The sequence below is a fragment of the Eumetopias jubatus genome, unplaced genomic scaffold (assembly GCF_037043125.1).
Source record: "Eumetopias jubatus isolate StellerSeaLion01/CBP00866 unplaced genomic scaffold, mEumJub1_p1.0 scaffold_14, whole genome shotgun sequence".
Lineage (NCBI taxonomy): Eukaryota > Metazoa > Chordata > Mammalia > Carnivora > Otariidae > Eumetopias > Eumetopias jubatus.
The window spans coordinates 80,323,718-80,350,488 of NW_028274820.1; the positions used below are offsets into that span (position 1 = coordinate 80,323,718).

Sequence of the window (26,771 nt, forward strand, 5' to 3'; positions counted from 1 at the left end):
TGTTTGAAGATATCTTGTCACTAAATTTCCTGAAATGTGGAAGTCCGTTTATCTGCAGACTAATTTCTTTTAAATATCAGAAAATGTTCCTTTTATTGTTTTTTACTTTCACTGTTACTTTTACTGCTACTCTGTTTTATCTGTGTTCTCTTCTCACTTAGATAAGCAGTTTTTTTTTTTTTTTATCATATTGGGTATTTCCTTTAATATTTGCCACTGTGGGTAGAGTTTTTGGACTTAGAGCTTCTCCTGTCTTCTGTTACTGACTTCATTCTGTGTAGTGTTCATTCTGTACATTATTGCCTAAAACAACATCAGTTTTTTTGTTTTATTGTCTTATTTCTGTCAGATCTCTTCTATTAATCAAATCCAACTCTCATTTTCAAACTTTTCAATAGAGTCCATGTTTCTTATAAATTAAGCAAAATAAGGATTAATATTATAGAATCCCGTCATAGGTCTCCAGCCCCCCTCCCCCCACCACCTTTCCTCTTATCCTCGAACCAACAGTAATCTTTCCAGGTCTGATTTTTGCCGAATGACAGGAAATTCTCATTGATTCCCCTTCATCTCCCACTAGAGAACTGACAGGATTTACCTCCTCAATCTCAAGCTGGAGAGAAAGTAGAAACGAACGGCTTTCTCTAACCCAACTATCATTTTCTAGCAGGCATTTATGTAGTAAGGTTTGGATAGGAATTCTTCAGTTGCAACAGGATGGTTCTCTACATTCAGAGGCAAAACAAAGTATTTGAATATTAGTTTTTACATTTTTTGCTTTTGGCAGAATTATAGAAGGAACTAATTTAATTATAAGATGATAGAATACTAAAAATATTTTTAAAAATTGTTTTTATGCTAGATCACTATGTGTTTGGGGCATCTAACTTAGGAACTTAAAACACACACACACACACACACACACACACAACACCAGTTGAGAAAATGAGTGATGCTTGACAAAACTGTTTCCATCTACCTACTTAGGTGAGCCAGGCTTCTCCATGCTTACGTCTCTAAATAATGCTATAAACAAGGAATCAATCTGAAACCCTTTCTCATTTTAGAAAAAATTACTCATTTACAGGAAATTTGGGAAGGGAAGCTACCAGCTCATGAAGATGGGCATTTACAATAAAATTTAACTTTTTTACGTTTAATAATTGTCCTTCAGGTTTTGTCATGTATCTATATACTCTTATCAGTTGTCTGCTAGTCATGATTGCAAATGTACATCAATATAAAATAATTTTTAATACTTAAACGCTTTTGTTTATAAGAGTTTGTTTTCTCCTTTTCGCAGTCTTATTTTTATTCAAGCGAGGTAGTTTACCTGACTTGGTTTGTTCAAACACTGGGAGAAAGGGAAACAAATCTGGGTGTTTAGCATAAGAAGTAGCTATTTTTAAGGAAAGGGACTTTCTGTCTTCCCTATGTTATTTTTTATGTCTCTTAGAAATCTCTGTTCTCAGCTTAAGTTTGTTTATTTATGTGGCATAAACAGAAGTTTATTGTCTCCCTGTTCTGGAGGCTGGAAGTCTAAAATCAAGGTTGGTTCCTTCTGAGGGCTGTGAGGGAGAATCTATCCCTGGTCTTGCCCATCACATCTAGTGGTTTGCTATCAATTTTTGGCATGTCTTGGCTTGCAGAAGCATCATCTCCATCTCCGCCTTTATCTTTACAAGGAGTTCTCCCTGTGTGCATGACTACGCCCAAACGCCTTCTTCTTTAGAAGGACACCGGTCATACCGAATTAGGGGCCCACTCTTTTCCAGTATGACCTCATCCTAATTAGAACACTATTTCCAACTAAGGTCACATTCTAAGGTATTGACAGTTAGGACTTCATAGGAATTTTTTTTTAATTCCAATTTTGTACACTTTTTAATTGCAGAGAAGCATGACAGAGTGATTGAAGAGGATTCTGAAACATAATACTTATTTCCTAAGAGTAAAATTCTGTTGGGGAAGACCCAGGGAAATAAAAATAGGAGGAGAAAAAGCTAATAAAATACAATTTTCAATGGTTACAGGTAGCTACAGAATCACAGCAGCATTAGATTCTATTTGGCATGCTTACAATTAACTAATGGTTTTATTTTAGAAACTGTACCCACTGTGACTATATAAATTTATGATGAAAAGTTTACAACGACCTGAGGCACCTGGCTGACTGAGTCAGTTGAGCATCTGGCTCTTGATTTCAGCTCAGGTCATGATCTCAGGGCCGTGAGATCACGCCCTGTGTAGGGAGCCTGGAGCCTGCTTAAGAATCTCTCCTGGGTCGCCTGGGTGGCTCAGTCAGTTAAGTGTCTGCATTTGGCTGAGGTCATGGTCCCTGGGTCCTGGGATTGAGCAGTGGGCTCCCTGCTCAGCGGGGAGCCTGCTTCTCCCTCTCCCTGCTGCTCCTCCTGCTTGTGTGCTGTCTCTGTCAAATAAATAAATAAAATCTTAAAAAAAAAAAATCTGTCTTACCTCTCCCTCTGCCTCCCCCACCCCCCTGCTCTCCCTCTAAAAAAAAAAAAAAAAATTTACATGACCATAATGTATAATAATGTATAATAAAGTACAAGTTGTACAAAATTATTTTAAGGGACATATTAGCAAAAGAGTTTGAAGACTAGCATGAATGTAGTCTGGTCTTTTAGAAAGATACATTTAGTCCTTCTTTGACATCTTTTAGAGATCTGGGAATTAGTTTTTCATTGTTTACTAGTCAGTCTGGTAAATAACTGACTTTAGTTCCATTTGCATTTATAATTTTCATATCTTCCCCCGTTCTTATGGGTATTTTCCCCTCTCATTCATTCATTCAACAAATATTTACTGAGTATCTACAATGAATATTTCTAGGTCCTGAGCATTACAAGAGTGTCCCCAGCCTCGGAATCAGAAAAAAAAAAAAAAAATAGAAAAAATCAATCTCATACAGAATGGAAAAGACTCCACAAATAAGTATCTCAAACAATTTTGAGTGTGAATCATTTGTGAAGAAAAACAAAACAGAGTAAAGAGAATGATTTTGAAGGGGGTATATTTTCGGTAACTGGGCCAGAAAAGGGCTCTCTGAGGATAATCATATGAAGGTGTTTCAAACAGAAGGGAAGGCAGACAAGCCAGGTTTAACAGGAGTCTGCCATTGCGAAACAGAAGCCCCACTTTCATTCCCTCACTTCCTCTTTCCAACTCATCTCGGATATGACCTTGGGGAAATCACTTTAACCCTTACATATGTCAGTCCGATTTCCTGTCAAAGGAGACAAGGCTACTGCACGCCCCAGAGCTCTGGGAGAACCAGAGATAACTGATGTAGAGCACCTGGCACCTACTTGCCTGTGGGGCAGGAGTCCCCAACACATTTCCTGACACCCTGCTGTCAGGAAACCATCATCCTCTCTCTCTTCCTTTGTGACTTCCAAGAATCCTTTCATTGGGGGTTGGAGATGTGCCTTGTTGCTGTAACAGAGTGAAGGCACCTGGCCGATTTGGGGACTGAACTGATTCTGGGGACACACGTTTCTCTGCTGTGAAGGACCTGAGGGCCGTTGGCTTTCCTGTCTCGGCTTCTGTGTCCCAGCCTCACTTGGTTCTCTCCCCACCTCCCTCCTTTCCTCTCTTCTCCCCCCAGGCTGTTTCTTTCCCATTCAGCTCACAGACTTGTTGAATAAATCGTAAATGAACAAGAACCTGAGAAAGAAAACATGGAGATGCCTAAATGTAGTTTTAGATACTATCCCCTTTATTTCTAATGGACATTATCTTGATTATACATTTTCATGTAGGTTTTTGAAATTGTTATTCTTTTTAAAAAAAGGATTCATCTCTAAAGATTTCTACATTAATTATGTTCATGTGGTCATGCACTAAAGAACCCAGACATGATATGTGTAAGCCACCTAAAATGCTAAAAATTTGTTTGCCATTTAAGATCTAGTCTTCAAAATTACCTGTCAAAAGACTTGTTTTTCCACATGTAATGTAAAATGCTTAACATCAGTGTTGCTTCTTTCTTTAATATAGCTTGATACAAGTCCAGTAGCTGTTTTAGGATTTAAGTACTATATTTCTAGCTAACTTTAAATAATTATTTAACACGAACGATATATAAAATTTTAAGTCCCAAATTCAAGATCTTTAGAAATACTAAAAAAGCATAAAACAAAAAAAACCTTCACCTTCAAAGGAATCACCTACTTTCTAAAGCCATAGTGGTTTAAATGATAAAGTATTAAACGTTTGTTTCATTTTGTACTTCTTTTAACATTTTATTTAATATTTTACTATCTCAAAAGTCATACTTCTTTTAACATTTTATTTAATATTTTACTATCTCAAAAGTCACTCACCAGACCCAGAATCTGTCGTGGATTATTGGGCTGTGGGTTTCAACAAAGAGCACAGATGGAAGAGTAACAAAACACCAAGGGCTAACAAAGCTATCACTAAGAATTAGGAAACCCAACCCAGGAGACAACTGAAAAAGTACCGTTTGGCTTTTGAATACATTGGTTCCAGAAGCAGCTATGAATACCATTCTTTTAACTCCCTGCCTCCTGGTTCTAGTTCCATAAAATGATGCTGCATTTTACACTTCTTTGTGAGTTCTTTAGTATCCCCAAGAGCTTTCACATTACCCATCTCTTGTGCAAGGTCATGTTAAAGCACATTCCTGAAGCCAACTCTACAATGAACCTGCAGGGCACATTCCAGTGAATGCTTCTGAATGGCATTAACACCTTATACCTACTGGTTTGCTAGCCAATATCCAAATTGAGGGTAATTGGGAGAAGTTGCACTCTGAAAGAAGTGTCACCATCAGCTGGCACTAAGTTAAAATATGTCACTGAAAGAGAAGCTATGGGACCGGGGGTGGGGGGCGGCGGGGGGAGGTACCCTGCTTCCTGGGCTCCCAAGCTGGAGATTTTGCAGCCTCCACTCTGCTTCATCACCACATGACAGGGAATTAGACAGAAACAGGTGGTCTGACCTAGTATTTGTTTTCACTTATAAGCTTACTTGTATATTACCGAACAAAGCTTATATAATGTACTATATTGCAGTTGAAAATCCTTTCAATGGAAAGACACAGCTATGACAAACATCCAATATCCTTAACTCAATCCACTCTTAACTCCATAAAGAATGGATTTATTGAAAATTGGGGGATATAAACAGACTTTAATCTGAGGACAGCATTAAATCAGGTTTTGGCATCACTACCTCTGACAGGGCACCTTCACTTAAGTTGCTAAGGTCCCATGAGGTCTCTGCATCTGGTCTGGGAATCCTCCCATTTCATTTTCAATTGCCAACCTGTCCAACACCTGTCTGTGTCCACATGTGTGAGTGCTAACTATGAGTTTTGAGAGACCACAACATTCGCATTTGCATGCTGTATTCCTACGGCAGAGATCATGTTAACAGCTGACAGCTTAGCAACTGCCACCATCTAATTTCAGTAAAGATTAAGGCTTAAAAAATCCTTAGCTGGAAACGTTCTTGGCAGAGGCCAAAGGTGCTGCTAGACTTATTTAAAAAAAAAAAAAAAAATCCCACAGCTTAATTTAATCAAGGGAAAGGAATATATCTTCAAGATCATGATGGATTTGAGGGGAATATATATTTACTGTTTTGACCAAACGGCGTAAAAACGATTTAGCAGTTGGTGTATAAATTAAAGAGGGGAAAGGCAGTCTTTTAAAAACAATGCTCAGGGTGATGCACATGTATTTATTTAATAAATTGTTTCTACTCACAGTAGATTATAAGAAAGACTAGGTCCTTGTTTTCATGGAACATATATTCTAGAAGAGGTAAAGAAATAATAGGAAATTTTTAAATAAAAAAAGATCATTGTGATTAGAAATAAATGCTCTGAAAAATAGAAAACAAGGTACTGGGACATGGAGTGAGTTGACATACTTCAGATTGGGTGGACAGAAAAGGCCCATTTGAGATGACATTTGACCTGGTACTTAAATGGGTAGGTAGAATGAGCCAGCCGTGGGGAAATGAAAACAATAAAATGTTCAGAATTTCTATAGACGGGTTTAAAAGTAGCCGAACAACCACTAGATGAAAGAAAGGCAGGGAACTTAATTCAAAGGTATATTCGCATAGAAATCACCCACTAAAAAATAAGCCCATATTATGTATTTATTTGAGGTACATTTGGTGAGGGAGGCTAGCGACTCTGAGGTACTAAACTCCAATTCTTGGCACTGTACCTAATCTGGGGCAGAACACTGCAAGTTGAAGTGCTGCTCAGTGGGACAGAGGACTCACCAAAGAGGAAGCTAAGGCCCAGAACATGTAGGATCTTCTCTGGGGCATGGTCGGGGTAATTCTAAGCGTAATGGGAAGTCACAGAACGATTTAAGCAGCAAGTGGCAAAATTGGAGTTATGCCTCAAATAGATTATTTTGGCAATGCAAACAAGGGATTATAGGGAGAATGGCAGAAAGTGGAAGCTGCTACGATGACATGGGTAGATAAGAGCCGTGTGACAATGAGAGCAGTTTCAGCTAGTCCAGCGGCAGGAAACCTGGAGGGCTACAGCCCTCTGTTCTGTGTTCTGGCTGTACATCAACCAGGACACCGCGGCTTTGTCAGGTACGCCCAAACAGAAGTCAGGTTTAGGTCCCACATAGAGGTGTGAGAAGGAATCCAAATTAAAGGACAGATAATACTCACTTCTTTAAATATTTACTGAGTCTTTACTATGTGGCAGTCATACAAGTATGTATGTAGAAAGATCTATATTGCATATAAATATACATATACACATAAGCTACACATATGCACAGCATTTAAAAATTGAGACTTGTAAAGCAATTTTCAAAACAAAAACAAAAACAAAAAAAAAACCCCTGAGCCTACCAATACTTAATTCTGACTTCATAACACTGCACGATTCTCATTCATAGGTCCTCTGCGTTTTTGTAGGTACGAGCGATACAATAAGAGGAATCAGACAGTTCCCTGGAATCTAAACATGAAGATAGAAACAAAAGTTTTAAGGGAACACCGGGGGTATATAAAAGAGGCATTTTTGCATTGGGATCACCACCTGATCCATAGGAGATTCTCCTTGCTAAATCTGGCCCTATGTTCACTTCACCTTTTATAATTTTAGCTCCTGAGATACAGGTAAATCATAACAGCTCATATTTTAGAACGATTTTGAAAAGTTAATGTACTGTTAATGTCCAGGGGTAAATTGTATAAAATAATAGGACCATTTTTTTCTTCCCAATGGAAAATTCAATGATCACAAAGCAAGAATTATCTTAAAAAATAAAACTGGGTATTATACGCAAACAATGAATCATGGAACACTACATCAAAAACTAATGATGTAATGTATGGTGATTAACATAATAAAAAATAAATAAAGTTACTAACAGAAAAAAAAAGCGTGCTAAAAAAATAAAAAAAAATCTAAAGAAAAAATTCTTGTCCACTAACATTTTGTTCCAAATAAGCCCTATAACCAATAACTTTCAATTTTCTTCCATATTGCAAGTGTGTGCATCTTGAAAGATAAAATAACACATGCTGACACATAATGACTACTTATTAGTTACAAAAAATGACAAATGAAAAAACAAGCCAAAGTTCTGGTGACTAAGTACTCCTGAGTCATCTAAAGCTTTATAATCTTACTTATTATAGGTATCCATGCCTTTTGGCCCAGTTATTCTATTTCTATAAGAATATTCCCCCCCACACACAAAGCTTAATACATAAGGACTGCGTGTGTGTGTGTGTGTTGATTGTACCATTGCTTATTTTATTTTTTTTAGAGAGAGAGGGAGAGGGAGAGAACAGAGAGGAAGGGGCAGATGGAGAGGGAGAGAGAATCTTAAGCAGGCTCTACACTCACTGCAGAGCCCAACTTGGGGCTTGATCTCACGACCCTGAGATCATGACCTGAGCCAAAATCAAGAGCCGGATGCTTAACTGATTGAGCCACCCAGGTGCGCCCTACCATTGCTTATTAAAAAAAAAAAAGGAAAAACTTAAATGTCCAAAAAAGGGGGAACTGTTACATAAATTACGTTAATCCATACTATGGGATCCAATCATCCAGTCAAAAGAATAAAGTGGATTTTTATATAGTGACATGGCACCTCATCTGTAATATTTTCAAAGGGGAACAAAGCAATATATAGAATATATATATGGACTGATTCTATTAAGAAAATAAGCACACACAAATCAGAAAATATGTGTGCACGCGCGCGCGCACACACACACACACACACACACAGATAGAATTTCAGAAAGCCACTCTACTGGCAGTGGTTACTTGGCAGTGATCCTTTGAAAATGAGAATGGAATAAGGTGGCAATGCTGGTAGGGGTATTGTTGATGAGGGCCTTTTATTTTCTCCATAAATAATTCTGTATGATTTGATTTCATCCTACACTGAACATGCCCTGGGTTTGTAAATTTTCAATCAATTTAAAACATAAAGCTAGAGAGCCACTATCCCATGACTTTCTTGATCCGACAAACAATACATTTCTTCACTTCACATTGCTCTCAGCCAATAGCTGATGTCCTAAGACTAAATCTAGACCACATAACTTCATGTCGTAATGGTACTCTCAAATACGTGACAGCAGCGTGCTGCAGTGGGTCTCCATGTGTACTGAATATTTCAGGTAGCAACAGGCTGGGGCAGCCACTTAAGTCTCAAGCAGATTTCTGATGGCATCTCACTAACAGAGTGCTTCTCGGATGTTTGCAGCAGGCACGGATCACTCAGTGACATGGATGACTGTTTACATCCTGTGCCAACTCAGCTGATGTGTAATTAACATTATGTCTTGATAGCCTGCTGTTGTTTGCAGCAACTTCAAGTCATGATTCTGACACATCGACAACAAGCAGTGAACACTTTGATACAGGGCCAAAACAACACTGATGTCTACTTCAGTTTCCAGAGATGTCACGCAGTAAGTAGCCTTCACGAGCATGAGACTCTCTGTGCTTTCACTTAATGGCCATGTCTAGTCAAACTGTTTTGTACCTCATGAAATTAATGATCCACCGTGATGATTCCTGTAGCTATTTGTCTTCATTTGTGTGCATCACTTGAATCTTAGCATTAGGGCAGGGAAAATAAAAGTTTACTCTGTAGACTAAATTTGGATTTGAATGCTTGACTCTACCACATACTGACTTTATAATTCCAGGTAAATGACAGAACTCCTTTGTACACAGATTATATCTGTACAACAGGGATATTTATTACCTATCCCTCAAACATACCTTATTCTGAGGATTAAAAAAGATCATGTGTTGAAAGTGCTTCACATAAATGTCTGCTACTACTGCTTAATAAATATTAGAAAAAAATATAGCAATAACTGGAGTAGGTGAGTGCTTCAAAAATGCCTGGATTTAGCACAGAATATGCAACATGTGGGGACATAACGGTTATTTGAATAGTCATTAGCAGATTACAGAATTAGGAATTCAGTTTGAGTAAATCAGAGAATTTTAAAGATATTAAATGGTTGTACTATAATGAACAAAAATGTATTAGTGTCATAAGTACTTTACAACAATGGTATCCTCCAAATCTAATACTAGACCACTGAATAAGCACAAGAAAAATGAATAAGAAACACTTAAGTTTTGGTAAGATGTCAAACATATTCTTCTAAAATCAATTGTTCCTTCAATTTGGCTTGGACCAACATTTACCACCTTCATTTAAAAAAAAAAAGAAAAAGCAGCCTCTTAAAAAACATGAAAATCTATTCAATACACTGGTAACTGTACGGACTTCAGAATCTAAATGGGGACCGAAATTAATCTTACTTACGACCTTACTTGGAAGCTAAATAAGCACCCCACATTAGTAAATAATTTATTTTCCTATTTTGAACTCTGCTTTAAATGTTTTTATGAAGGTCTTTTCACCTCAGCAGCTATTCGAGTGTTCACTTTGAACAATGACTTTGCAGCTGGCCAAATCTGACTCTCAATCAGTTTCTATGAGCACAAATTCTTGAGCTGATGGTTACATCTCCAGCTATATCACTCATATAATACACACTCACAAGTGGTGATGAGATTCACATTATCGCCAGGGCACCATTCTGCCGACGGCAGCAGCAGACACAGCAGGGGTATAGTGTTCTCCCTCAAAAAATGACTCCTTCGCTTTCCAGTAATGCAGCCTGCAGGTATGAACCTACAAGCTGCGTGCCAATAGAATGAGAGCGCTCTTTAAAAATACTAATAAAAACTACCCAGTTCTTCCCAATGGGTCGCTCTCATGGAATCTCCATACACATCCATCTTGATTTTGAAGTGTGTGCATTCAGTTTGTCTGACCATTACATTTGGAATTGAAAGGAAGATCCAATCGTATTTACAACTTCAAAAAGTTGCCAGAGTACTGGCACGTTTACCTCAAAACACTTGGCATGGGATTCTCTGTATGAGTGCACGTATGTACATATATTTGTGCAAAATTATAATGCTTAAATTTTACTTCAGATTTTAAGATGACATCTCAGGTGGAATAAATCTGAATTCATTATAGTCTGGTAGTGTTTTCTCTAAATTTCAATTATGGAGTGTATGGTTTACATTTAAATTTTAATTATGGGTTTAAATTAAATTTTGCCTTTTAAAATGTTATACTTGGGGTGCCTGGGTGGCTCAGTTGGTTAAGCATCCGACTCTTGGTTTCAGCTCGGATCATGATCTGAGAGTCACGAGTGCTTAGAGGGCAGTCTGCTTGAGATTCTCTTCCTCTACCCCTCCCCCGCTTGCTCACTTGCACACTCTCTCAAATAAATAAAAATCTTAAAAAAATGTTAAATTTATTTTTGTTACTGACAGAACTTTCTAGCTTCCCAAAGACAGGGTTAATGCTCCTCAAAGGTATACCAGTTAATGATCTCAAAGTACTCTAATTCTTTCTTTCATTTCAAAACTCTTTTATAGGGTGATCATCAAAGTATACATGTTTGTCCTATAATTTCTGATTCTTGTGATCATATGCTAGAAAATAAGGTAAGGAGTAAAGGATTACCTCAAATCTCACCTGGCCAAAACCATGAGGTGATCATCTGATCTCTCAAGACTAATCTAATAAACTCAATTTTCATATATACAATTAACATAGTTGAAACTCTCTTAGCCTGTCACTTAACCAGACCTCTAGATTAATGAACACTCTGATTCATTCTTTAAAACATAATAGAAATGATCCAGCAATTATAGTCTTTGGTATTGACCCAAAGGAGTTGAAAACTTATGTCTACACAAAAACTTGCCCAGGAGTGTTTACAGCAACTTTATACATAATTGCGAAAACTCAGAAGCAACCAAGATGCCCTTCAATAAGTGAATGAATAAACTGTGATTCACCCAGACAATGGAATATAGATTATTATTCAGTATTAAAAAGAAATGAGCTATCAAGCTATGAAAGGACATGGAGGAAACTTACAAGCATATTACTAAGTGAGAGAAACCAATCTGAAAAGGCTGTGTGTGCTATATGATTCCAATTATAGAACATCCTGGAAAAGGGGAAACTATGGAGACAGTAAAAAGATCAATGGTTGTCACAGAGGAGAGAAGGGCCGAATAGAGAGGGAACAGGATTTTCAGGGCAGTGAATATACTCTGTATGACATTTCAACGATGGATATATGCCATTATACATTTGTCCGAACACATATAATATACAACACTAAGAGTGAACCCTAACGTAAACAATGCACATTGGATGACTATGATGTGCCAGTGTTGGTTCGTCCTTGGTAACAAATGTATCAAGTGATGTTGCTGATGGGGGAGACCATGGCATGTGTGGGGGTAGGGGGTATATGGAAAATCTCTGTACCTTCCTCTCAGTTTTGTTGTGAACCTAAAACTGCTTTAAAAAGATAAAGTCTTTAAGAAAAGGAAAAATAAAAAAATGTAATGACTAATAGGTAAAACTCTGTGCTTATTAAGAGTCAGTTAGGTTGGTTTGTGCCAATAACATCAGCTATTAAAAAAGAGTCTGCATAGTAATGCATGAAGTAGGACTATGAAAAAGCTGCTGTTTCTATGAAAAATCACTCGAGTGATTTAGAAAGATGTGATAAAGTTGCTAATACAAACTTGTCAAATTAGATGTGAGCCATCTATAAATAGGAATAAAATCAAATGTCCAGAAAGATCTGCATTAAAACTGCTTAGTAAATGCGTTTAAGTTCTTATAACAACGTAAAGAAATTAAACGTGGAAACCAAAGAAGAGGTCATATGGGTATGGTTTTCGGAGAACAGATCACCCAGAACTCCAAACAGGAGACCCTTACTCAAAGCAAATGCTTGGGCTTTATATCAAGACTGCCCAACCTACATGTGTACAAGTATGTGTATCTTTTGTTAAATTAGTTGACCAAATAATGGTTCCAATCACAAGGCTACATTTTAACCAAAAAGGCTGGCTGTTTGCCATGCAGATAAAACTACCTTTGACTGAATTTTTATACTTTTCATGAAGTTACCATGCCACTGTGGCACATCCAACAATAGATAGATAACCTTACATCTGGAAATGACAGTTTTCCTTCCTTAGCATTTTGCCATGTTATTCTGATACAGTCCATTTAAAGTTTGCTTAATGTGTGGGCAGGAATCGACAAGATTTTCTTTTCATATATATCCACTGGGGATAAAATAGCTTGGATTCATCATAGAATGGAATGACTACTACTCAGAAATTTATTCCTTACTGTAAATTTATTTTGATGAGTATATTCTATGAGCAAAGGTTATCTATGATTAAAAAACAAAACAGAGACTGAATATCCCAGTAATCTGCCTATATTCAGAATCCTATTGCAAACAAATCTACCAGCCCAGGTAATTTACTGATATAATTATGTGAATAGATGATAAAAATGGAATATTTGTATAAAAATACAAATTGTATTTGTATTTTATATGCCTGGGTGGCTCAGTTGGTTAGGCGACTGCCTTCGGCTCAGGCCATGATCCTGGAGTCCCGGGATCGAGTCCCGCATCGGACTCCCTGCTCAGTAGGGAATCTGCTTCTCCCTCTGACCCTCCCCCCTCTCATGCTCTATCTATCTCATTCTCTGTCAAATAAATAAATAAAATCTTTAAAAAAATAAAAATAAAAATGGGAGCTTCTAAGTATTATGGTTTATCTATAAAATATCAAAATGATGCAGTTTTTCCCAAGGTATGGTCCTGTCATCCTGAAGAATTTAAGATCTTTTCAGAGAATCTGAGAGGTCAAAACTATTTTTGTAATAATATTCAGACATCATTAGTCTTTTTCACAGCTACTCTCTCATGTGTGTATGGTGGAATTTTCCAAAGGCTAAATTTCATCTGATATTGCAACACATTGAATGTAGAAGCAGATATGAAAATACAGCTGCATTCTATTAAGCGACACATTAAAGAGATGGGCAAGAGTGTAAAATAATGCCGCTCATTTCCCTAAATTGTTTGATTCAGAAAACAGTTATTTTACATAAAAAGGTTACTTGTGTTAGCATGTGAAAAAATTTACTTTTATTTTGAAATGAAATATTTAAGTTTTTTTTTTTTTTTAGTTTTCATCTCTAACACAGTGAATATCAATAGATCTAACCCAGTACGCAAAAGCTTGAGCACTCTTAGATTGATTCTGTAACAGGAAAATAATTTACTAACCTGAACAAGAACAAAGTAACGTTTTTTCCATCTTTTCCAAACCTTCTGTCCTAGGGCATACAGATATCTGGTAAGAAAAACAAGCAAAGAATATTTTAGATGAATAATGTTGTGGCTCTGTGTAATCATATTTCTTCCATAGGTATTCTTTTCTTGAGACTAGCCTGCTAAAGGCAAAGTTTAGTTCATTTGAAAGCTGAGACAACATGTAGCTTCTGTGTTACAAAATGACTGAGCTTATTCTAGGTTCTTGAAAGGGAATTGATTTATGTGGCTTATCAATTTGTCAGTTCTTACTACAAATTGAGCGAAGTTGGAGCTAGAAAGGATAATCAAAGAACCAGTGGGAATTTTATTCTTACACACACTTCTTAGGAGAGACAAAGGCTACAAACTGGGAATAGAGGACTCAGCTCTCAGATGACCAGGGCTGAGGAGTGTGGCCTAAGGAGGCGGCGGCTGTAGAGTCAAGAACCCAGAGCAAAGGGTCACTGTCCAGCTGGGTGACCCCAAGTTATGCTGGCACCCACCTTGGTTTCTGTTTTTTCAACTATAAATGGCAGGACTGGGCTTGCTGATTTCTAGGGTCTCTGCCAACCTCATAATTTGGTGGTTTAGCTGATTTATGGAAGTATCTTGCTGCAAATTTCCCTAACTATGAAATTCGGCAATAATGTATGTGGAGAGAACATGGCATAATTCAACATAGTCACCCCCAGGGCTTTTCTTTAACTCTGCATTGCTAACAGTAATATGAATGGAAATGAATAAAGTAGTCAATCATCTGAGAATAAAATTTTGTTCTTACTGAATATACAGATGTAGGCATATACATCAAGGAGGAAGAAGAAATTAAAAATTAATGAAGTGAAGCATATCATGGAGACCTGTTTTGAAATTATACCACAGAAACTTATACACACCGCCTACAAAAGTGGAAAACATTGTTAGAAGTTTGAAATATGACAAATACAGGCCTAATTTTTAAATTAAAGATTTTTCAATATTTTATCACTGTTCTTTTCTTCTGAAGTGAAGATTGATCTCTGTAAAGGTTACTCAAACTAAATTTATATAAAATTCTGAGTATTAAGCTATGGTTATTCATTTATTTGGGGGCTTAAAGTCTTGAGACTTTCACAATTTTTATTTTTTTAATTTTGTTTTTAAATATTTATTTATTTATTTAGGGAGAGCATGAGAGCAGGGGAAGGGGCAGAGAGAGAGGGAAAGGAAGAGCCCACATGGGGCTCCATCTTAAAACCCAGAGATCATGACCTGAGCCTAAACCCAGAGTCAGAGGCTCAAGTGACTGAGCTACCCAGGCGCCCCAGAGACTTTCACAACTTTTAAAACTAAAATCTTAGCTTGAATTTTTCATTGCTGTCTCATTAAAATAATTCTCTTTTGCAAAAGCAAAGCAAACGTTCTTGCCCCCTTTTAAAAAAGAAATGCAAGATGTTGGCTAAGGTATGTTGAAATGAATGGGCACTTTTTAAAAGTTTTTTTTAATACCCCTTCCCCCATTTGTCCCACCCCAAGCTCTCCCTCCTCTGGCAACTACCAATCTGTTCTCTGTATCTATGAGCTTGATTTCTTGGGTTCTAAATTTTCAGAATCAAGAAAACAAACATGCAGTTACTAAAAGTCAAAATAAAAACTAGGCTTTTGCATTGGAAATCATCATCCACACTGCCCAAGTCAATTATGTACTTTGTTTCAGACACATCAGCTAGCTAGGTGAACTTCCATTTGGCTTGCACAATATCCTTGACACCACATTGCCTGTGCTCCTGGATATAATGTGAATTCATTTAGCGACTGACAGAGACATCCACTGCTACTGTTCTCACCTGTTCACTATCTCCTCCTGAGGTTCCTTTAAAACCCTTTGCCCCACCTCTGCTCCAGCCTCTAATTTCTCTTCTGTGGTTTTGGTGGTAGGTGTTTAGCTGCTCTCTTTTTGTATTTCCTATGTAATTTCCCTCTCCTGAAATGCACACACCCTAACTCCTATTACAGGGTTAACAGCAATGACCCCAGGAGCTAGATACCGGAGACACAACAGATGTGCTGTATAAAAGTGCACTCACAACATCTGCACCAAACACCTGCCTAGGAGCCACAGGAGACATTTGGAATCACCTTTGCCCATGACGACTGCCTGCTTCTGAGCTCCTTCAAGGGTCTCACTCAGCATGCTGCTGGGCAACTGGGTCACATATAAGTGAAAGTGAATAGAGATACGCAAACCATCAACACCATCGGCAAGTGTAAGCCTTGCTGAGAGTGAAGGTCCTGCACGAGGAATACTACTACCTGCTGCAACATCATTCAAAACCATGGATCGACAAACTGGGAACAACAATGTAGGATTTCTCTGAAAACAGCAGAGCAGTGGGTGCACATGTATGTATACTGGAGGTTGGGAGAGGATATAAGAAATTGAATAAAAGACAATTTGAGACTGGAACCAAGGTAAGCATTAGCATGTTGGGCTGTGAGATATTTTGGGGTGTTACACTCAAAGAAGGAATTCAATCAATCATATATGGAAGTCACAAATGGACAAGTGTATCTAGGAAGCAGCTGGGCAGGAGAGTTTTATTCTCTGCCTAAGAAAAAAAAATTACATTCAACAAAAGATTGACTGCATAAAGGAAATGTTATAAATGCTATGTAGCAAAAGTGAATAGTTTCTGCCCTCCAGTTTTCCATTAACCAGACTAAAATTTTATGAAATAAAATGGACAGGAATACATGAGAAAAGATAGCTATACTGAATAAGAACACACTGAGCTTAATTTCAACAAATTTGAGGGTTTTTTCCCAAAGAATGATTTCTGGCAATAGGTTTCTAGAATCACTGTCCAGCTGCTTTTTCACTGGTATAAAATTAGATTCTGGGCATAAAAGATATTTAAAATTGAGGGAAGAATGAAGAACAAGATGTTCATCAGTACTGTTTAAAATCAAAAACTCAAAACCGTCTAAGGATCAAATGGTAAGGAATGAGTAAAAGTTGCCACTAAAAGTGATGTCAAAAAAGAATGATGTGGAAAAATTATTATAATGCTAGATTAAAAAAAAAAAAGCAGTCACATGAGCTCGTAGTATATGCATGGGAAGAAAATCCAGAAAGATACATCAAAATATTAAGCCTGCAGTTAATACTGGGCTGTTGAGATTAAAAACGAATTTCATAATGTTCTTTTTATTTTTTAATAATCTCTATGCCCAATGTGGGGCTCGAACTTGCAACCTCAAGATCAAGAGTTGCATGTTCTACTGAACCAGCCAGGTGTTCCTTCATATTGCTCTTTATGCCTTTACATTTTCACAATTTCTACACTAAGCATGTCTTCCATTTTTTTAAAGTAAGGCTTATTGGTATAGTTTACATAAAGTAAGAATCCTCCACTTTAGGTATATAATTTGGTGAGTGTTGACATAGCAATGTAACCACCAACACAATGGACTTACAGAACATCTGCATCCCTCCGAAGTTTCCCTCAGGTCCTCTTATGATCAATCTCCTCCTCATATCCCCCAGCTCTGCAGCAACTGTTCTGACTTCTGACTTTACAGCTGTTTTTCAGAATGCCATAAAGATGGAAAAATATGATATGGAGCCTTTTTGTGTTTGGCTTCTTTCACTTAGTAAAAGTCTTTTGAGATTCACCCCCGTTGTTGCCTGTATCAGGAGTTCATTCCTTTCCATTACTGAATATTATATTTTATTGTATGAAGTCACTTCAATGTGTTTATCCATTTACCAGTTGGTGGACATCTGGATTGCTTTCACTTTTCTAGCAATCAAACAAAACTGCTATAAACATGCATGCACAGGTCTTTGGGTGGGCCTGTGTTTTCACTCCTCTCAGGTAAATATCTAGGAGCAGGATTACTGAATTATAAAGTGTGTGCTTAACTTTATATGAAACTGCCAAACTGGTTTTCTACAGTGGCTGTACAATTTTATATTACCACTGACAATGTTTGAGATCACGTCTTATCTTCATTATCAGAAAAAAAAAATACTATGAAGGACCTGGGGAATATAATCATTATAGAGCCATAAATCATATTTCCAGTATGACAAAGCCAAATACAGTGACAAATATCATCTGTGGTCTCCAGGTATCATGAGTACAGGGGAGAACTCCTATAAGCTTTAATGGTTAAATGGTTTACCAGGTTTCAAGGCTATTCCCAAGTTTGTGGTTTGGTGGTCTTAGCTTTACGAGAGTTGAATTGTGGAGAGAGTGAGGAAAAAGCCAAAATCATTTGAATGATCAAATGGTCATCACATAATCAATTTATTAGAAACATCTATAAAAATCAAAATACATTCTCTCCTTTTTTTTAAGATTTTATTTGAGAGAGAGAGAGAGAACGAGAGACAGAGAGAGAGCATGAGAGGGAAGAGGGTCAGAGGGAGAAGCAGGCTCTCCGCCGAGCGGGGAGCCTGATGCGGGACTTGATCCCGGGACCCCAGGATCATGACCTGAGCCGAAGGCAGTCGCTTAACCAACTGAGCCACCCAGGCGCCCTGCTCCTTTTTTTTTTTTTTTTTTTTTAATGTTGAGTGTTAGGTTATAAATTCTCTTTTATGGATAAAAATCTAGTAAGATTTTTTTTATTTCAGAAAAAAGATACTAAAGTTACATTTAACACATTATGCTCTACTAGGCAGTAAGATTTAGTTCATTACACTTACATAGTGATATCTGAGTATTCTTAATTATTGAAAATTGAGTTGCTCTATATAGAGACTATATCCATAACGAATTTTTGAAGAATGTGTATACATAAGCCAGTTTGATTTCAAATAGTTATAAAATATAATTTGATTTTTAATGATTTAGAAAGAACCCTATATCATCTTGGGACCATTATTATGAACATCAATTATGAACATCATGATTCTGTAAAGGAGAAGGTATGGTTGATAGAGCTAAATCTAGCAATCGTATTAATTAAACAGATCACTGAAAGTTATTTACCTGTCATCCATTTCTGTTTCATAGAGTTTTAAATATCTATTAATATTTTCCTTTCTGGATTCTGAACGAATTGGTTTTTTATTGCTTTATGAAATCTGATTGTACCAAATAAAGGTGTAAAGAAGATCTTGTAGGAAGTGTATTTGTCATTCTGGACAGAGACTACCTTGGTTAGTGTTCTACAGGTCAGTGGGTCTGCGCAGCAGTTGTATTCTCCCTGAATATTTTGTAACCTGCTGAGTCATTATTAGCTTCCTCTCAGTCAACTGTATGATTAACTCAAATAAAAAAGACAGTTTTTTTTTTTTTTAAGGTATGTAAATCAGACCTGCCAAATACCAAACCGGGAACATACAGTTAATTGGGCTTTATGTGACAATTTATAATGTTATCCAGTAAAATAAATATTTATCATAGAGCATAATAGCAACATTCTCTAATGCATACTGCTGGTTTTTTTCACCTTATTTTGAAGAGGTTTTAAAGAGGAAAGCCAGTTTTTTGTTTTTTGTTGCTTTTTTCATGAGGCTTTCAACATTACTCATTTTCCTCAACCTATAGAATTTGGTTTTTAAAAAAGCCTTTTTATTCATCCTTGTTAAATTATTTCAGCTAAGTAACAAATGGATGGAAAATGAAGGAACACATATCAGCAATTTTCATAGTCCTACTACATTCTCCAGGCCTCAGAGTATGGCCCTAGGAAAAAAAAAAAACCCTAATCAAAATTAAATTTGACCCAAGAATTATTTGAATGGGAATAAGAGAGATAATCTATTGTATACAACATACTTGAAAAGCACATATTTCCAATCCTAATTTGTACTAAATATATAACATTTTTTCCACTGAAATATTTTCAATGCAGCACAATACTCATGTAACTAGAGTATTTTGAATTACTTAAAAGTAACTGCTCCGATACTATTTAATAGTGTTTGCTTTCATCAATACATCCAACTTAAGGTATTAAGAAGTTGTTCCCTTTGAACAAAAAATTGCCTGCTTAACTTTAAAATCTTCTCTTCTTACATGGGATTAGGTAACAAAGAAATTAGCAGCACTGACACAAAGCTTGGATTTAACACATAAGACTTAAAGCCTTGAAGCATTTGGTTTTATAAATCAGTATAAACACAGCAATAATCTTAAAGAATTAATCCCTCTTCTAGGGCTGCTTCTAATGGGGAGTACTATTTGCTCCAAAGAGACATAGCAATTGTTGCTAGAAAACAAAGCACAAAACCAACTAAAAGTGTATCAATGTTTCATTTGCCTATGACTTTTTTTTTTTTTTTTGGTGTTGCTATTTTTGGGTCATGCTCTATCCTCAAATATAGAAGATATGCCACCCTGAATTTTAAGATTTTTGATTGCATATTAAAATAGGATGTGGATGCTGTTAGGGAAAATGTCAAGTGAAGAGAAGAAAGAAGAGAAAATTAAAGAACTTTGGTAAGGCCAAACCTCAAGTTACTATCAACAAGGCAAACAAAGCATTATTTTTCATCTTCTCTATCACGAGCTATATATAGTCAGGAGAGAATCTCAACACTAAAAATGGTACAGTCTTTATGATATCACTATGATCCTTTAAAGAGTTATGTGTTAATAACCCACGTTGCTTCTAAAAGTTTTCATTTGTGGACAAACAAGAGCAGAGCCTTTATGAAATCCATCAGGATGTTCTGTGACAGCAGGAATAGGGCACTTTTCTTTAGATATGTGTTGCTCATTAACAGTATGTATTATTACCAATAAAATGGTCTCAACAACAGATTGAGAAAAGTGGAGTTCGGTAAAAACAAGCTTCAAGCAAACAAAAATCAGTAATATTACAATGCTTATTTTTCTTGATTTTTCAGAGAGATATTTAAATTTCATCACATGTTCACGTTGCAATGCTGGTGAAATAAAATTATTTTAAATGCTTGTTTTTACACAGTGCCCCCTTGAATGTTTTTTTAAAAGTAGATTCACATATATCATTCTGTGATTTGTCTTCCTGTAAGCCAAAACCCCCCTGAAATTAGTTTTAATAATAAGTTAAACCATTTTTCTGTAAATGGTATATATTCTCTGCTAATGTGTATAAGCACAAAAGTCGATGAAATTTCAAGAACTCGTTTTCTGGTTAATTTTTAAAATTGAGATTTAATTCAACTTTGTAACACAATATATCCTACACTCCAATATATCCTACACTATTCTAGTAAATAAACAGCTAATATTCTCTATGCCATATTTGAAATGGAAAATGGGAACATGGAGAAACTAATCACAACTATCCAAATACTTTAAAAGCACTTTATAAAACCTAACTTAAAGATTGTTCTAAGAATACTTCAACATACAAAAATTCTCCAAACATATTACTAAATATTGTAGTTAAGTTTCAATTAGAGTGGTGGCATACAGTTCTAATAGAAAGGAAAATATGACAATTTATTAGCACTGGGTCCATGCTGTGGGAGTTCATGGTTTCACTTTATGAAGAAAAATCATTACCAATGAATATATGAAAAACATAATCGTATATAGAATATGGGAATTATTCACTGCTTGGAAAAAAGGACTGACTTTTGTTGGATCGCTTGAGTCTAGCTTTCAATTCAAAGAAATGGAACAATCAATCTACATTTGAATGATAAAGTCTTCCTTATACAAGGCTTCATTTTTCAAGGAAAAATACAGAAAGGAAAAAAAAATCAATATATAGAGTCGTTTAGTCGTGGAAAGGGCTTTCTTAAAGAGAAACCTCAGTCAAGGTTGAAAGAGCAATTAATGCAGGCTCAAAAATCTGGGCCATTCTGATAGAGTTCGGTTAACATGTGGCAGAAGTAATCATCCACTTGTGAAAATGATTTTCGGTTCATTCTCAAACACCTTTCAGACACTCATGATCCCATTTAACTGACAACAATACAGGCTATCTGTGGGCACCATTGCATCTGATGTGAAAACCAATAGGGACCAAATGCCCTCAGGCACTTTCAGTCATCCTGCACGTTCTCTGCTGCCTGCATAAAAGGAATCTTCCTTTTACCGCATTCTTTCTTTTATTTAACCCCGCAAGATAAGCCTTTTGGGGGGGGAGGGGGTTCATTTTTCAGCTAAGGACGACAGAAAGAAACTGATTCAAGACAACAGTGTGACCTGGGCATTAAGAAACCTAGAAATAAATACTTTACAATGGCTTTTATACTTCCTGAATTCTTGCGGGAAAGAGGATGTGAGGCGGGGAGGCAAGGAAAGGATCACCACCGAACAAAATTACTTAACATTTTGAAAGAAATTATGAATGAAGAAAAATCCGGGACTCTTACAAGTAGAACAAGAATTTGAAATGGGTGTGCTGTACAAACAGACTTACAAAAGCAAACTTGAGTAAGAGGTAGAGTTCTTCACTCATTTTCTGGATCACAGTTTACAGAATTTCAGTGACATAAAAAGGGTCTCCCCTCCTTTTCCTCAGAAGTCCCATCTTGTGGTAGTTTACGCTCAGTTAAGTCTGAGTGAAATCTCAGCCCGCGTTAGCGTTACCAGAATAAGTAGAACAGTCTGAGATGTCAAAGCTGTCTTCTAAAAACTGGCTTGCCATCGCTGATATACTCTTGGATGTGAACAGAGGCACACTGACAGGATGGGAAGACTCTAGTACCCCAGCCTCAGCTAAAACACTAACAACTATGAGCGGCCGTTCCTAAAGGAGATCTAAAATAAAGGGCAATGCGCTGTCCCCTAGAAACAAAACTACACTGGGGAAATTATAGAAGTAGTCTATGAATAGTACTTTTAAACAAAGACACATAAGCCAAACAATCTAAGTCACACCGTACAGAGAAAATCTATTAGAAAAGCAGTTTTTCCTGTATCTATCTTTGAGAACTAATCAGCAGCATTCTTTTATATCTCAACAGAAAACATGCCCTAAAACAGTTCTTTAATGGTTCATGGTCTCACCAACACTGATATTTATAAACTTACACAAATATGTTAGAGTCTCATTCTCAAAAACTCTAACACAGAGAGCAGGTTTTGTAGGCCTGGCTTCATGTTTTTCCTGCTTAAATGCCCTTGAAAATAAGTAATGCTTTTCTGCATGTGCAAAAGCTTTACTGCTCTGTTAAAAGTTAAAGAAAATTAGCTTTCCAAGTGGATTATAAACTGTCTCGGAAGGGGATGAGTGAAAATATGTCCAAACAATGTACTGAGCAACCCACTCCAACCAGGCTAACTTGCATCTATGCCTCCTTCCCCTGTGAGGAGGGTACAGGCTGTGAAGATGTGACTCTCTGGGTGTCATGCTAGGGACATAGTCCAAAAAGACACTCCGCACTTGGTGAAGAAGCTCTGGGGCACCTACCGATTAAAATGAAATAATTCACCTAGACAATCCTAGATATTTTTGTGAGATAATCCATTAAACTCTCCTCTTTTTAAAAATGCAAATGGTTTGGTAATAATAAAAGTTTTAGCAAGGGGTTTTTATGTATCAAATTGTATCTTCTTAAAAAGATTTCATTTATTTATTTGAGAGACAGAGACAGAGAACATGAGCTGGGGGAAGGGCAGAGAGAGGGAGAAGCACGCGCCGGGCTGAGCAAGGAGCCCGATGAGGGACTCTATCCCAGGACCCTGAGATCACAACCTGAGCCAAAGGCAGACATCTTAACCGATTGAGCCACCCAGGTGCCCTGTGTCAAACTGTATCTTATTGACTACTGAAAATGCCTTCCCTTTGGGGGCACAATATTCCCAAAGCAAAGAAAAATAATCACTTTTAAACATTATATACAATACAGGTAATCCTGAGTTAGCAGAAAATTTTAGGTCTCTGTTTTCTGTAAATGGAAAGATACCTGCTCTACCTCCTTCATATTTAGGATATATTCAATATGAAATGTGTACACAAAATGCCCATTTATAAACTATATACACTCTAAAAAGAAAATCATCAAGAAGGTAATTTGAGATTCAGTGTTTTCCACTGTGTGTCTTGGGACATCTGGATACCAAGTATTATGAAGAAAAAGAACAAATTTGGTGGGCAAATACATGTGAGAAATACTGAGCTAAACAAAGCTAAACATTCTGTATGAGGAGATGAGTAAGAGTTTATAGTAGACGTGGAAGACGCACTAAGAAATGGGGAAAGGAGGGGAGAATAGGTGGATGTAGCATCTCCAAAATTACAGAAACTTCTTCATAGAATATCTTGTAGGAGTAATGTTCTCCAGCATGCACTTTGGGAAATTGATCAGACTAAAATACTGATAATGAGTCTTTAGGCAATAAAACTACACAACTGAGTTTTTACACTCTGTTCAGAGTTTATGAATATCCTAATCATAACTAAAATGTCTTCTTCGCCTCTAACATCATTCTACTAGGAATCTATAAATATTTGTTTGGGGCAAAAAAAGTTTTCTGTAATATTTGGATCATAATCTCCATGGATTACATTTGATTTCTGAATGATCTCTTGTTCTCTAATGTTACTCTCTGGTCTTGGTTAACGAGGACATTTCTGGAGGACTCTGAAATTTAGAAAACAAACTATACCCGTCTTTCAACTCACTTAACCTCATGTGAATCATTTACAAAGGCACTCGAATTCCTCCTGACACCCAGTATGTTTCACAGATTTGCTTCCCTAACAGCCTTGTCCTACTTACACTGTGTCACTTGAACTTCAATTTTATGCCTCGTGACCCATCTTATCTGTAGTCATGGAGGACCGTGTGGAGCTCTGGTTCAAGACTTGAGGGACTATCACTCCAGCCCTGATGCTGTATACCTTGGCCTCAGTGTCTCATCCCCTGCCCTGAATGTGTGGATAAGCTACCTGATACACAGGCCAAGGACCCAGCTTTGCTCTTGTTCTTGCTCATCTTTCTCTGATACCCTGCTCTTGAATTCTGGACATGAGTTGGTCCTAGATCTCAGTACTATCTCACATCTGTAGATACTGCCTGTGCTGAGATGCGTGGACACTTTCTTTGACGCCATGTACTCCTTTGCACAGATGCTCTGTTCTCCCTGCTCCTCTAATAGTTTGTGTGTTCTCTGTCTTATCCCATCAGTCCGATGCCTCTTGCAATTTCATTCACTTCCCACAACTTAAATTAATTTAGATCTTGAGTCTCACATTTCCAACTTCTTCCCATCGCTCAGATCAACTATCACCTTTCTCAGAGAAGCCCTCCCTGATATCCCTAATGAGGTCATATTCCTTTATTACATGTATTAGGCAAGATGTGGACACTTCTTCCATAGCCCTGCCATGGCCTATGGCAAGTCCTATTGAACTAGTCTGTTTCTAATACAAGACCATTAAGTCCTTGTAAGGGCAAGGGCCACATCCCTCATGACTCACCACTCCACCCCAGCACCATGCCTTTATATAGCAGATAATCCATAAACATTTTTGGAATGACTAAATGGCTGCTTCTAGGTCTGTCATTAGGAACAACTATAATAAAAACAGAAGGAAAGTAAATCTGCAGCAAAAATTTATATAATATGTATCAAGGTAAAAGAAAAAGCCCTGGATAGACTTTGGATATTCCACAAAGTTGGTATTTTTATACTTACTTAATCATGAGTATTCAAACAGTTTTAGCAGAATGTTATTCTAATATTTAACTTAATATGGAAGATCAAAACCCAAGGGGAGCAGGAAGCAGCTGCTATGAAAGCAGTCGCAGAATTTCAGGAGTCCAGTCCACCCACCACCCCATTATCCAAAAAAGGGACTCCTGAACTTTCTTTTTTTTAAGCCCCAACATGGGGCTTGAACTCACAACCTTGAGATCAAGAGTCACAGGCTCTACCATCTGAGCCAGCCAGGTGCCCCTGAGACTCCTGAACGTTAGGTGACACAGTGTGAACCAATGCTGGAAACGGCCCCAAGGCCACAGCATCATAGGGGACTTTTAGTCAAAATGGAACAGAATACATTCTATGTCTATCGATCTCAAAATTCCCCCAGATTTCTAACTCTACCGATATTCTTTTTTTTTAAAATTTGCTGATACATGGACATTGTCGGAGTCTCTGAGAAGGCCCAATACTTTAAAAGTATTTTCCTCTTGTCTTGATTCTGAACAAGTTAGCTTCAGAGAACAGAGGTAACAAGAGGCAAAAACATCACCTAATTCAGTATTATCATCAGACATATTTTCTGATCTTCAGTCATAGACCTCGCTGAACAGGACAGGCCTGTCCGTGTGAAGATCCTGCCACTGACAGACTTATTCAGGGAGCAGCAGAGAACGGGTACTCCCTATGGTCAACTCGCCTTCAAGGCACAGAGTGGAAAGGGCTGATCTATGCAGGCGCAGTTCCTGCCTTCCGGCTAGCCAATCAGGGAAGTCCGATGCAAGGGTGGGAAGAGGCCATGAGTATGAGCTCACGGATGTGCCTCCATGTGGAAGAAGTATCAGGGGTGTGCAATAACTGCTTTTTCAAAACAGGGATGAAAAAGTGAAAATATTCAGAGAGAGACAGGGAAGGAGAGGGGAAGAAGAGAAAGACAGAAACAAATGATATCTTTCAAGTCCCTTTACCTGTATGTGCCTGGTATGACTTTCCCTTTTATTCCCATATAAAATAGGGACAGCAGTATCTGCCCTGAGTATCACAAACAGTGTCATTACAAAAACAGTGACATGATGCATATAAACGGGCCTTTGGGACTACAAAGCACAATGTCAATCAAGATATCATCATAAGAGCAGTAGTAGTAGAACATACTGAAAAATATTGCAATCTTTTTTGAAGGACTTTCTGGAAAGCATGGGGGAGTGACAATAAATTTTACAACTTTGTCCATTAAAAAAAAACTTTCAAAGAGTGGGGCAAAAATTTGTCTATTTTTCTAAAATCAAGTATAACTAGGATATTGCACAAGTTACCACAAAACTAGATCTTCTCATTCATCTGATAAAATATTATTTCTGTGGAGTACATATATGTTTCCCAGTTACTGACTTCCTTAGGTTCTCAAGCAGTTGCTATTTATCAACAAATTCTAGAATACTGCGGAAA

The 26,771-nt window shown here is 37.2% G+C and overlaps 1 protein-coding gene across 15 annotated transcripts in view; it reads right to left on the reverse strand.

Annotated features, from left to right (window-relative positions):
• Window positions 1-26,771, reverse strand: part of CADPS2 (calcium dependent secretion activator 2) — a 506,725-nt gene that overhangs the window by 166,198 nt on the left and 313,756 nt on the right. For all 15 annotated transcript variants that reach the window (XM_028104882.2, XM_028104880.2, XM_028104885.2 and 12 more), the window contains exon 9: window positions 13,714-13,780. In XM_028104882.2, coding sequence (XP_027960683.1) covers window positions 13,714-13,780 — 67 coding nt within the window. The remainder of the gene's footprint in view (window positions 1-13,713; window positions 13,781-26,771) is intronic.